Raw genomic sequence first — 11,989 nt, forward strand, 5'->3', positions numbered from 1 at the left:
CGAGCCCCGGACCCGCGGGTCGAGGCTGTGTGCACGGGGACACGGGGGGACAGGGTGGGCGGGAGACCCTGCCAGGGCCCACGGGGCGTCTGTGACACACTGGCCGAGCTGGGCGTGAAGTGTGTGGAAGGCGTGTGTGGAAGGGGCCCGGGGCGGGACGGTCCCCTGCAGCACTAGCACTGTTCTGGGCTCCTCTAGTGTCCCTGATGAAGCAGCAGGAAGCAGACGCGTCCTCAGAAGGGGCAGCGCCTGTGCCCCCGATGGAAGGGGAGGGGCCCCACTGAGAGTCTGCTCTCTGCCGGGGCGGAGGCGCCGTGATGCCACGGGTCAGGGACTGAGGCCGGAGCACTCCACTGGCCCCAGAGCAGGGCACAGAGCCACGTGGCCCTGCAGCTCCTGTAGCAGGTGCAAAGAGCTGGAGCCACAGGTGTGGAAGTGGCCGTGGGCGAGCCTGTCCCCAGGTCCCACGGGACTGCTGCGTGGGACCCAGGTCAGAATCCTCTGCACTGGCCTGGTGCGGGAGGGGCAGGAAGGGGGCCCTGCTGGAGAAGGGGGGCGTCCAGCCCGCCCTGCGCTCCTCGGCCCTCTCGCTTAGGCTTCCACTATGCCGCTGGGGGTACCAGGCTCAGTAGGAACCCCTCCGGGAGCAGGAGCAGGGGTGCAGGCAGGCGCTCCCCTCACCCTGGCCTCCGCCTGAAGCCCCCGCCCCTCCTCTGGGGACCAGGCAGAGGGTCCTCCACTCATGTGAGGCTGAGCGGCCGTGGCCTGAGCCCGTGGTGCCCGCTGGTCGATGCATGTGCAAAGGAAGAGTGGGGAGCAGTGAGGTCCCTCGGCGCCCCAGCCCACTGTCCACCCGGCTGCACCAGGGGCTACTAGGAATCCTGGGCTGTCCTGCTGATTCTCCAGCAGTGGGGCCATTTGCCGAGGACAGATGGCGACAAAAAAGAAGAGAAACAGTATATTTTCCACCTGACTTCCCTCCAGGCTTCTGCCACACAGCAGGTCTGAAGTGTCCCGGGATGTCCCGGGGTGCGAATTCTCTCTTGACCCTCAGCGGGTCTGTGGCTGGCAGTGCATGTTACCAAGGGTTTCACATTTTGAGTTGGGGGCCATGTGTTTACAACAGGGATCCCCAAATCATCCCCATCAGTGGGGAGCCCCCATTCCTGTGACCTAGGCCTTCTGGCACCGGGAGTGCTGGGCCCCCTGGGGTTATAGTGGATTTGGGGGTGGGGCCCATGACCGAGGGATGCAGTGGCCCTCTCTCCAGGTGAGGGTGCTCACAGGCACCAGGCCACTGGCAGTCACGACCACAGGCTGCTGGCTCAGGCTGGGCTCGGCCCAAACCCCCGGCAAGCACGGTCTCCTCGACCCAGCTGTCCTTGTCACAGGACAGCCAGCCCTCTGAAAGGGACATCCAAAGGAGGGTCTGTTCAGGCTGCTGCAGAGAGCACTGTGGCCGAAGTCTCTGTCACCTCCCCTGTAGAGACCTTGTCCTCCTCACCTGTCCTGGGCCAAAGTGGGCCCAGCTCAGACACACACTCAACAAAGCAGGACACACCTGCCGTACACGCTCACCTATGCACACACACCACCCACGTGCCTGTCTGTACACACACACGCTACCCACACGCCTGTCTGTACACACTCACATCGCCCAAAGGCCTGTCTGTACACACACACGCCACCCACACGCCTGTCTGTACACACTCACACATGCCACCCACACGCCTGTCTGCACACACACACATCGCCCACAGGCCTGTCTATACACACTGTTAAGTTGACACCCACAAAATCTCAGTGGATCAGAACCTCACTAACCAAAGTTCTCCGCTGAACCAACCATGGTCTGGCTGCACTCAGAGGGCAGCGGATGCCAGAATCCAGGCCCACACCCACCCCTAACGGTGCACTGGGGTCACTTTTGCCCCCGAGGTCCTCCCGTGGGTTTCAGATTGGTCGGAGACATTGAAGGGGGAGTAGACCAAGCAGCGGCTGAAACCCCAGCACTGGGGTGGGGGGAGAAACGCCCATGAGCCCTGATCCCTCCACTTCCGGGACCCCTCCCCCGTCACCGAGAATGCTTCTGCAAGCAACTTAAGGGCTACTCCTTGGGAAAAGCCTCGATCGAGTACCTGGCAGACCTCCAGTTTCCATCTCTACAGCTGCGCGCGTGAGAACTGAGCCCTCGGCCCAGCTCCGCCGTGTCAGGGAGGCAGGGGCGGGCGGCGGGCCACTTACCCCCTCGGACTTCTTGTCGGGGAAGACGCATGTGGCCCCTCCAGCTGTGAAGTTGCAGTAAACTTTGAAGGAGTCCCTGGAGCAGCCTTGGTTCGGGTCCACCCAGTATTCACCTGGATGGGGGCGGGGGGCACGTGAGGACAGCGCCCTGGATGGTTCCAGAAGCAGCTGCACCATTTCAGTTCAGCAGCTAAACACGCGCCGGGCCCACACGCCACCAGCACGGGCCTCCCGGGGTCTGTGTGCTGCGGTCTGCTTTTCCTGCTGGGCCCCAAAGACGAGTGGGCAGACTCATCCCCAGAGCACGACTGGACGCAGGTGCGCGGGGCGCGTGCCTGGGGGCAGGGGAGGCGGGCCCCCGTGTGCGGTGGTGGCGAGGAGAAATGCTCATGCTCCCATGAACGCTTGGGAGCCCGCGAGCTGGGGTCAGAGTTGACTGGACCACGGCCGCGCAGGTCTTGTGGGAGACATGGGCAGACAGCGCTGGGCTGACACGGTGAGAACGGAGTGGTCTGTGACTTCATGACGCTTTGGAGTTTACATGGCGCGTTTGTTCCAAGCACGGCGTCCGATTCCGACGTTAACGCCAGCGCTAACCCTGACGCAGATACCCTGACAGCAGCAGCTGCGGCCGCCACGTGCCGCAGGGCTGGCTCGCTGTGCCCGGCCGAACGCATTTGCACATCGCCTCATCTCACTGTTCTTTGCTGTGTCAATGCCCCCATTGGACACACGGGGTGCACAAGACTCAGAGCAGAGCAAGCTGCCTGCGAGATGCTAAGCCTAGACTGGAACCTGGGGGACCCCAAAGTCTCGCACACTTTCCCCAGCCTCCCAGGATGTGTCCCAGTGTGAAGCCTCCGCAGGTTTCGGGGAGACGCCCAGGCCTCCCCACTGTGCAGATGGAAACGCCGAGGCTGGACAGGCCTGTGGCTGCCCCCGCCCTGCCCCTCCGCTCGCCCCACGGACCTCCGGCGTGCCGCCCCTACCGTCCGGGAAGTCGGGGTGGCAGAGCTGCAGGTCCTTGCAGGTCCGGGCTGGGTTCTCCTGCGTGCCCAGGGGCCGCTTCATCTGCTCGATCTCCAGCTTGAGCGAGTTGAGCGAGCCGAAGATCTCCTCCATGCCGTCCGCGTAGTCCACGTAGTTCTCGCCGTCCCCGTCGTCCAGCAGCTGGCTGGCGTCGATGCTGCGCCGTGTCCTGGACGCCTGGATCGGCAGGGGCTGGATGACCTCGCCTGGGGGGCCCTGGGGGTGGGACAGGACCAGATGGGTGCTGGGCCGCAGGCACCTGGCCATCTCAGCACGGTTCTCTGGCCTTTCCTACCGGTGGCACACTGCACACCCACCCCCTCTGCCCGGCCCTGCCTGCGTCACGCGTCTCCCTCCCCCGACCCGAGGTGCCCTGCGGGCCCAGCTCCGGCACCGCTTGGCCTCGGCTGCCTGTCCCCTGCAGAGCCCTCAGCGGCACATAGCCCAGCCTGGTGTTGGCATGTCCTGTCCTCAGCTAGACTCTCCTCTTGCCCCTGCCCCAGCCCGGGCTGCACACAGTGGGGCCACATTAATGCCTGGAATGCCATAAAGCTTCACTTCGCAGGGCTGTGTCTGGAGGCCCCCGCCAAGCATAAGGGCGAGAGCTGAGAGGCAGCACCGCCAAAGGGGGTGTTCCATGGTGTCGCTGCCGCGGCCTATCACGGGGCTCCGTCCTGCACCTCCGGGCCTTGTCTAGAGCTGTCCACCTGACGCGTGTGCGCGCACACACATGCACACACATGCACACACACAGGTACACACATAGACATGCATGCACACGTGCACAGGTACACACACGCACATCCACACGCATGCTCTCTCCCCTCCTCCTCTGTCTCTCTCACAGACGTCCCCGGGGAGGGAGCCTGGGGTGACTGCTTTCTCTCGGCTCCACCCCAGGGACAGGCCCCACCACGCCACGTGCCACGCGGGCTCCGTAAAGTCTCAGAACCCAAACAGCACACGCAGATCCTCCCGCGACGCCCTTGTATTAGGCAAAGCCCCGCCCAACTTCCAAGTCTTCGCGGCTGCTCACCGGTGGGCCAGGGGGTCCGGGGTGGCCTGCCTCACCCTTCGGGCCAGTTGGACCCTGGGTAAAAGAAAAGAGAACCCCCTATGATCACTGAGGCTGATGTGACTTAACCCCCCTTGAAGCCCAGGAGCCTGACGGCCTGTGTGGAGAGGATGTGGGGACAACTGACGTGCCGGGGGTGGGTCCAGGGCCCCTGTCGCCCCCCAGTCCCAGATGCCCCGAGAGGGGAGCTCAAGGACACAGAGTCCTTTCTGCAAGGCAGGGAGCAGCACCCCCGGCCCCTGGCCAGGGACGACTCAGGCTGGGAACAAGCTCAGGGCCACTCGGCAGGGGAGGAGCAGGGAGGACCGCAGATCGGGGAGGGTTCAGATGGGTCCCGCACGGGCCCACGCAGGTGCGTGCCACTCACCGAGGAGCCTTTAGTGCCTTTTGGACCAGGAGGGCCCTGCAGAGAGCGGGGGCAGAGTATTAGTGAGCAGGCGGCCCCTTCCCCACCGGACATCTGCCTTTGACCCAGTCCTGCTCAGGCCTGGCCTGGTCTCCACCCCTCCTCGTGCCCCTGTCTCCCACTCCAGGGGTCCGGGAGGGTGGGGAGGGGGCTGGGTGTGGCTGGTGCTCCCCATGCGGAGGCGGAGCGGGTCCTGTCCGCCCCAGCTCAGCCCCCACCCTCGCCAGCCAGGAAGTCACCGGTCAGGCAATAGAGTCCAAGGTGAGATAGGCTGTTGTCCTCAGGCCCCACTCAGAGCCGCCCAGCCTGCAGCCCCGGCCAGCATTGGTCGGCCAGGGCCACCCTGGCCATGGGCACCTGGGCCCAGGTGAGCATGGAGGCTGATTGGGCAGGACAAGTAGAGGAGGTCACAGGGACTCCAGTCTTTAGAGCGCTGGGCCTCCCAGCAACACGGCAGCCCCCGGCTGAGTGCGTCGGGGATGGGCCCAGCTCCGCAGGAGGGTGGGGGGCTGGCCACTGCTCTCTTCACCCGGGGTTGAGCAGCCCTGAGATGGAGGTACCCGCCCGGCCCCCTCACCTGAAGCCAGGGCCCAGAGACCCACTTTCTGCGGCCACTTGGAACCCCAGTGGCAGTTAATGAGCAAACCCACCCCGGGGCCCGATCCCGAGACCTCACACTGTCCTGTGATGCCCACGGCCGGCCCGCCCACCTCCCTGCTCTCCCAGCAACCGTCGGGGTGCCATGCACCCCTCCCAGATACACACCGGCAAGCCAGGAGGGCCTGGGGGGCCGATCGGGCCTGAAGGACCAGTGATACCCTGCAGAGGAGCAGAAATGCAGTCACTGTCACCGTCCACACAGCCACGCCTCGGTTCACGTGAGTCTCCCCCTACCGGCCGCCCTGCGACAGGGCCAGGAGCGGCCTCACGTACCTGTTCTCCTTTGGGGCCCGAGGAACCCTGTGGGCCGGGGAGACCGCGGTCACCCTTTTCACCCTGCTCACCCGGAGGGCCAATGAGTCCGATCAGGCCTGGGTGACCCTGTTGGGAAGAGAGGCATGCAGGGGTGGTGGTGGCAGCAGTGCCTGTCGGCCAGCCTTGCAGGCCCGCTGCACGCGGCAGCTCGTCCGCGGCTCAGGATGCCTCCGAGTCAGCGGCCACGTCTCCCCGAGACGGAGCACGCCCGAAGGGCAGGTCGGGGCAGCGGAGCAGCGCTGACTGGTGGAGGCCCCACCTAGGAGGCGGAGACACGCGGGCAGGAGGGCCCCGAGGGACGACGCGCACACGCGTCTTTTTACTGAGATGAGTTTCTCAGCTCTCTGTGGAGGACGTGCCTTCTGCTGCCAGGGACAGAATGGCATGTGGGGACTCAGCTGGAGAGAAAGTCACAGGCTGTCAGAGACACTGTAACTACAACGTTTCTTTAAGAGAAAAATCCCCTACGTATGCTCAGGTGAGGTTGTTTTCTATGAGCCTGTAGAAAGTTCTGGAAGGGTTCCTCCCGCCCTCGTTACTCTGCGGCTGCGCTGTGTGGGGGTGGGCGTTGAGCGGGGAGACTCCATGCTGCCTCCTTTCTACGCAGCTGTCTGGCATGTGAGCGTTACGTTTGTAAGTTCGTCACTGTCAGCAGAAAGGCCACCCCATCAGAGAAAACGGGATGGTGTTTACCCCACAGGGCTCCCCACACACTCCCTGTAGGCAGGATGGGGAACCCAGGTCCAGAGCGAGTGTCGGCTCCTCGGGTCCTGAACGCCCTCTGGCCGGGACCTCTGGGCTCTGTGGGTCTCTGTGGGTCTCCGTGGGTCTCACGGGTCCCCAGCGGGGGGTGGGGCACGAGTCACAGATGGTTTCTGTGTCAATAGTTCTGGAGTGTGTCACTAGCTCTGGGGTGCTCCCCAGCCTGCAGTGAGCACTTGCCAAATGTGGGCGACGGATCAGCAGCATGGGTGTTTGGAGGGCCCCGAGTCACAACCACAGAGGCCCCTGGGAGCCGTCTCACCTTCTCCCCTTTGGGGCCAGAATCTCCTTTGAGGCCGGGGAGTCCTGGGGGGCCCTGTGGGAGGAGGCAGTGGGGTCAGTCGGGTTCCCTTCCCAATCCCACCCCACCACTGCTGGGGCCCCTCGGGATGTCACTCACCATGGGGCCGGGGGGTCCGTCGGGGCCTGGGGATCCCGGGAGACCTTGTTCACCCTGAAACACAGCCGGCCCTCCGTGAGCCCCGCCCTGCCCCGCCATGCCTGCCCGTGCCCGTCCCCACCCCACCCCCGCCCCCCAGGTCCACTTACCACGGGGCCCGGGATCCCTCGCAGGCCATCTGGCCCGGGCTTCCCAGGGGCGCCCTGGGGGCCGATGGGGCCAGTCTTCCCAGGAGGGCCTTCCAAGCCAGCTTCCCCCTGCAGGGCAGACAGGCGGACGGGGGGGCTCTGGTCCCGGTGGCCCAGGCCACCGCTCAGAAACCACAGGGAGCCTTGGCGGGAACCCTGGACACCCCCAGGCACCCGCGGGCTGCCCCTGTTCCCCACATTCCTGTGGAGGCCGCCTGGCCCATTCACCCCACTGCCCAGTCTCCAGTGACCACACCAACTCCCGCCACGGCAGTCAGAGCCACGTCGGTCCCGGCCAGCCCCGAGCTTGCGGTGGACATGCCACCATTTCCTGAGCAGGCACCGGGCTGAACCATTCCCGGGTGACACCACCTGGGGGGGCCTGGGAGAGCAGCCCCAAAAGTGCTCTGGGTGTCCAGCTCCACACCGACTGCACGGTGGCCCTGGCATCCCCTCGTCCCCTCAGCCCCTGGTAGGCACGGCTGAACGCCGGGCCCGAGATCACACAGCACCGGGGTCTTCGTGACTCCAGTGCCTGCTCCCCTCCCTCAGGCTGGCGGGACAGACAGACCCGGGGGATCCCGGAACCCAGTGCCCACGGGCTCCACCAAGCTGCCTCCATGCTGGACGTGCCCGACTGTCCATCCCAGGTTCACAGCGAGAGCCAGGCCTCCCTGCTCCCTGCCTCTGATCTCCCTGCGTCACACGTGTCTGCGCCCCGCCCCCCGGGTCAGCCAGCAGGCCGGTGGCCCTCTGGGAGCCCCATGCACAGGAACAGCCGGGCTGAAGCACGTTACCTTGGCTCCCTTCTCTCCCTGTCTGCCTTCAGGGCCTGCAGGCCCCGGGGGACCCTAGAACAAGCGAGAGAGTGACACATGACGAGCTGGCTCACGGAAGCTGAGGGCTGAGCTCAGTGTCTGGGTGCAGACAGGCTGGGGCCCGGAGGCGCGTGCAGGTCGCTTCTGGACCCTGGGCCAGCACGGACACAGGCCCTCGGAACACGCCAGAACGACTCTAGGCTGGAACAGGCCGCTCTCAGGGTCAGTGAGGAGAGGTGCTCTGGCTGCCGTGAGTTTTGGGGGGCTGGCTCTTTCTGGTCACATACCCTGCAGCTCAGTTTACTGCAACACCACCAACAGATTATTCAATGTGCAAAGAAACGCCTGTTAGCTTGTTCTTGCTTTTCAAAAGGTCTGACTCAGAGAAAAGGGTTTTTCAGCTTCATGGGTGTTTTTCTCCTACGATGGCTGTTATAGTGGTGTCTGCACTTGGCGGCTTCTGGAAGGATCAGGGGCGTCGACCTAGGGGTCTGGGATCTGATGACATGCGGGGAGGCCAAGAACACGCTTGAGCAGGAGCGTTTCCGGTGCCGGGGCCCAGGCTGGGCGGGGAGGGAGGGGCCCGCTCCACGCAGCAGGCTGGCAGGCAGGACATGCCTGCAGAGCTATTTACCCTTTTTCCTGGAGGCCCGGACGGACCTGGTTCGCCAGTGGGGCCTGGGGATCCCTGGTGTTGGAGAAAGAACACAGAATCAGGGACTGGGGTCGAGACAGGAGGGCGCGCCAGGCCAGGGTGGGTCTGAAGCTGACGGAATGCGCTGAGCGCCCGACCAGCCTGTCCCCGGCCGGCCCTGACGCTGCCTCGCTCCTCTGGAGCCAGCACACGACGCCCTAAGTGACGTCGTCTGGCAGTTCTCGGCTCTGGTCCTGACCCCCGTCCTCACTTCTCGCTGCATTTGGGGGAGAAAGCCCCACCCCCTAGCAACAGCTGACACTCACGACAAGCTCCACCCACAACGCCGCCGTCCAGCTCCACAGGTGTGGACGCTGAGGCACGGGGAGGACAACTGTCACCTCAGGTCACAGGCCGGGTCCTTGCGGTAGAATCGCAGACAGCTCTCCAGGGCACCTGGCCTCAGAGCTGGTGACCCGACGCTGCCTTTGGCTGCTGCTCACCTAAAGCCACCGACGTTGGCCTGTGCCCACGGGGAGGCAACCCCAGCAACACTGGCCATGTGGGTATGGGGTGGGGGGAGGGGAAGCCATGAAGACTCGGGGTCGTCCCCAGGTGGAGTCGCACGTAGGGGCCCACTGGGGTCAGTTCCACCCCAGAGACTTGGTCCGAAGCAACGTTTCAAAAACTCAACATCAGGGGTAAGAGGAATCGTCTAGATGTTCTCAGCTCAAGAGGCCAATGTGCAAAGAGCTTTTCCGAGGAGACATTTGACGGATTAGCAGAAACGAGGTGGGGCCAGGGCTGGTGGGGGTGAGGCGGGGCCTCCCTGGGGGCCAACTGCGGGTGTGCCAGGGGGGCCGCTGCCCGTCACGGGCACGTCTCAGTATCATAAGGCAAACCAGCTTGGGTTTTTCTCAGAAACGGAAAAAGCAAGTTGAGAACCCCAAGGATGCACCGACGCCCCCACCGGCGTCCCGGAGGGCATGGTGGACTCACCGTCTGCCCAGCCTCGCCATCGTCTCCTTTGTCTCCAGGGGGACCATCTTGACCCTGTGGGGACAAAAGCAAGTTCCTTCACCCTCCTGGATGGTACATGAGTCCGTGTACTGACACCCAATGCTCCCTCGTCCCATCCCCAAATCCAGCGCTATCGGGCAGGACCGAGACACGGTGCCCCTAAGGGGGACATCTCTCTCCACTTGGTCACCAGACCGATGCCATTTGGAAGTGCGTGTGCCACACAGCGAGTTCACAAGAAGGAAGCACCCCAGAGAGACCAAAGGCAGGTGGATGCACAGGGGACCGAGCGGCTCTGCGGCTGAGGACACCTACCGCGGGGCCGGGCTCTCCGGGGGGACCGGGGTCTCCGGGGAAGCCGACGGGACCCTGAAACGGGAGAGGCAGGGCCGGGCCGTCAGCACGCCACCCAGCCGTCACGGCGACAAGCCAGTCCCTGCCCACCACCCCGAGAACAGTCTCACAGCTCCGACACCACAGTGCCCTTTGCAGCCCAGAACCTTCTGCAAACATCATTGCGTGTGGGTCCCGTAACAAGCCTGAGAGCGGCGGGGCGGAGGACCCGGGCAGGGGGGACGCGCCCTCCCGCTTTCCAGAGGCCACGCCACCTGTGCCCACACTAACGCTCCTGAGCTCCAGGCTGAGACTGGAGCCTGAGCCTCGCAGACATGCTGTACCCTCCCGAGGCCCCGCCAGGGCAGGCCACAGGATGGGCACCCGCAGGCCCCTCCACACCTGGGACCAGGGGCCCTGCCCCCCCAACCCCGCCTCCCCCACTCCGCCTCCCTCTCCTCCCCTGTTTGCGCCCAGTAGCAGATGCAAAACCTCTACACTAGACAAGCGTCCCCAGGACACTGCAGACGCAGGGCCCACCCCAGCCGCGGGGCCCACCCCAGCCGCGGGGCGCCTGCAGCATCTCTGGGCTACTCACGGGGCTGCCTTTGGGGCCGTCGTCTCCGGGGGGCCCTTTGGGTCCAGGGGGCCCAGCGGCACCGGAAGGCCCAGCCTCGCCCTTCTCTCCCCGTTCTCCTTTGGGTCCCTGCGGGGAAAGGCCAGGGTCTGTGTTCCCGGGGCCGACCTCACAGCTTCCGGGAGCGAGGTGCCGGCCCTACGTGCACCACTGCTGGCGTCACGTGGGGGGTGGGATGTGCGCATCCTTCCTCAGGTGTCCACTGGGCCGTGGGTACCTGCAGCTGCTCGCTCTCCCCAGCCTGGCCCTGAGGGCATCACCAGGTGGCTGAGGAACCCACTGGCTTTCCCAGGCCCTTCGAGGCCAAGACTCCGCCGCTAGGCTGGACGGACCGACCCCTGGGCTAGACAGTGGGCAGCGCAAGCCGTGAGGGGCCCACGCGTCTGTGGGTCACAGGTGGATGGAGCAGCTTGACGCCCAGGAGAGCTCTGTCTGCCTCTGGGGCCCAAAACCCCCCACAGGCAGGCCTGAAAGGCCGCTCATCTGAGCTGCGGGGGTCTGAGCACCGTGGCTGACATGGGGACAACAGGCACCCACATGGACAGCAGCCTGCAGAAGGACCTGGAACACCGCAGACGGCAGAACAGCTCGGAGGCACTGGCCGTGGGTGTCCATCGCTAACTTTTGCACACACACGCACACGCACATGCACACACGCACGCGCATGCACACGCATGCTCACGCCCTTCAACTCTTTTCTTACAGCGATCCCATGAGGTGGGCAGAAGAGACAAGGTCCTGTTTCACGGATGGGACACTGGGGCACACCCCGCCCAGCCCATCCACGGCCCCCTGCGTCCCCGGAGCCGCTCACTCACCGGGGGGCCCCCTTCTCCAGGCAGGCCAGGCTCCCCGGCTTCACCAGGCTCACCCTGCGGAGAAAACATGGTGGTCACGGCAGTGACTAGAGCAGCGGCTCCAGCGTTGAGCATTTACCGACTCCTTCCTGACGGCGGGCACCAGGGCGGGGGGAGGTGACACAGCGGTCACTGTCCTCTGACCGCACGCGGCACGGGAGGTGAGGCACGTGAGAAGCCCAGCGGTCACGGTCGGGGTGAAGCAGGGACAGCGACAGACACACGCACGTGATGGACACACGTGCACGGCAGGCGTCAGTGTCGGCGGCCTTCCCGAGGTGAGTTGAGGACGATTTCGAGAACAGGTGGGTGAGCGGGGTGGGAGAACACGGCAGGGGGCGAGGCGGGAGGGGGCGTGTGTGCTGGCGGCAGGTGGAGCCGGGACGTGGGTCCGACGCAGGGCAGTGGGACAAACGCCTCTGAACCAGGCTGCGCCTCGGTCTGCGGGCTGAGCAGGGTGCGTCTCCCTGTCATTTCCACACCATAAAAAAACGAGCGGTGATGGAAAACTCTCAATTGAATGGCCGATGCCTGAAAGTTCTGGAAATGGCGTCCAGGGAATGAATGCAAACGGACGGAAGCACATCACATCCTTCCTTTCAACCCGAGGA

The 11,989-nt window shown here is 64.9% G+C and overlaps 1 protein-coding gene across 1 annotated transcript in view; it reads right to left on the bottom strand.

Moving 5' to 3' along the window:
* LOC102884520 (collagen alpha-1(V) chain) overlaps positions 1 to 11,989 on the bottom strand; it is a 94,749-nt gene that overhangs the window by 5,743 nt on the left and 77,017 nt on the right. Inside the window, exons 48-62 of the mRNA XM_025051190.1 lie at positions 11,340 to 11,393; positions 10,483 to 10,590; positions 9,867 to 9,920; positions 9,531 to 9,584; positions 8,532 to 8,585; positions 7,877 to 7,930; positions 7,041 to 7,148; positions 6,892 to 6,945; positions 6,754 to 6,807; positions 5,688 to 5,795; positions 5,520 to 5,573; positions 4,716 to 4,751; positions 4,310 to 4,363; positions 3,234 to 3,489; positions 2,245 to 2,357 (exon numbers count right to left, since the gene is read on the bottom strand). Of these exons, the coding sequence (XP_024906958.1) occupies positions 2,245 to 2,357; positions 3,234 to 3,489; positions 4,310 to 4,363; positions 4,716 to 4,751; positions 5,520 to 5,573; positions 5,688 to 5,795; positions 6,754 to 6,807; positions 6,892 to 6,945; positions 7,041 to 7,148; positions 7,877 to 7,930; positions 8,532 to 8,585; positions 9,531 to 9,584; positions 9,867 to 9,920; positions 10,483 to 10,590; positions 11,340 to 11,393 (1,215 nt within the window). The remainder of the gene's footprint in view (positions 1 to 2,244; positions 2,358 to 3,233; positions 3,490 to 4,309; positions 4,364 to 4,715; positions 4,752 to 5,519; positions 5,574 to 5,687; positions 5,796 to 6,753; positions 6,808 to 6,891; positions 6,946 to 7,040; positions 7,149 to 7,876; positions 7,931 to 8,531; positions 8,586 to 9,530; positions 9,585 to 9,866; positions 9,921 to 10,482; positions 10,591 to 11,339; positions 11,394 to 11,989) is intronic.

Source organism: Pteropus alecto, unplaced genomic scaffold, assembly GCF_000325575.1.
Source record: "Pteropus alecto unplaced genomic scaffold, ASM32557v1 scaffold67, whole genome shotgun sequence".
In the NCBI taxonomy this organism is placed as follows: domain Eukaryota; kingdom Metazoa; phylum Chordata; class Mammalia; order Chiroptera; family Pteropodidae; genus Pteropus; species Pteropus alecto.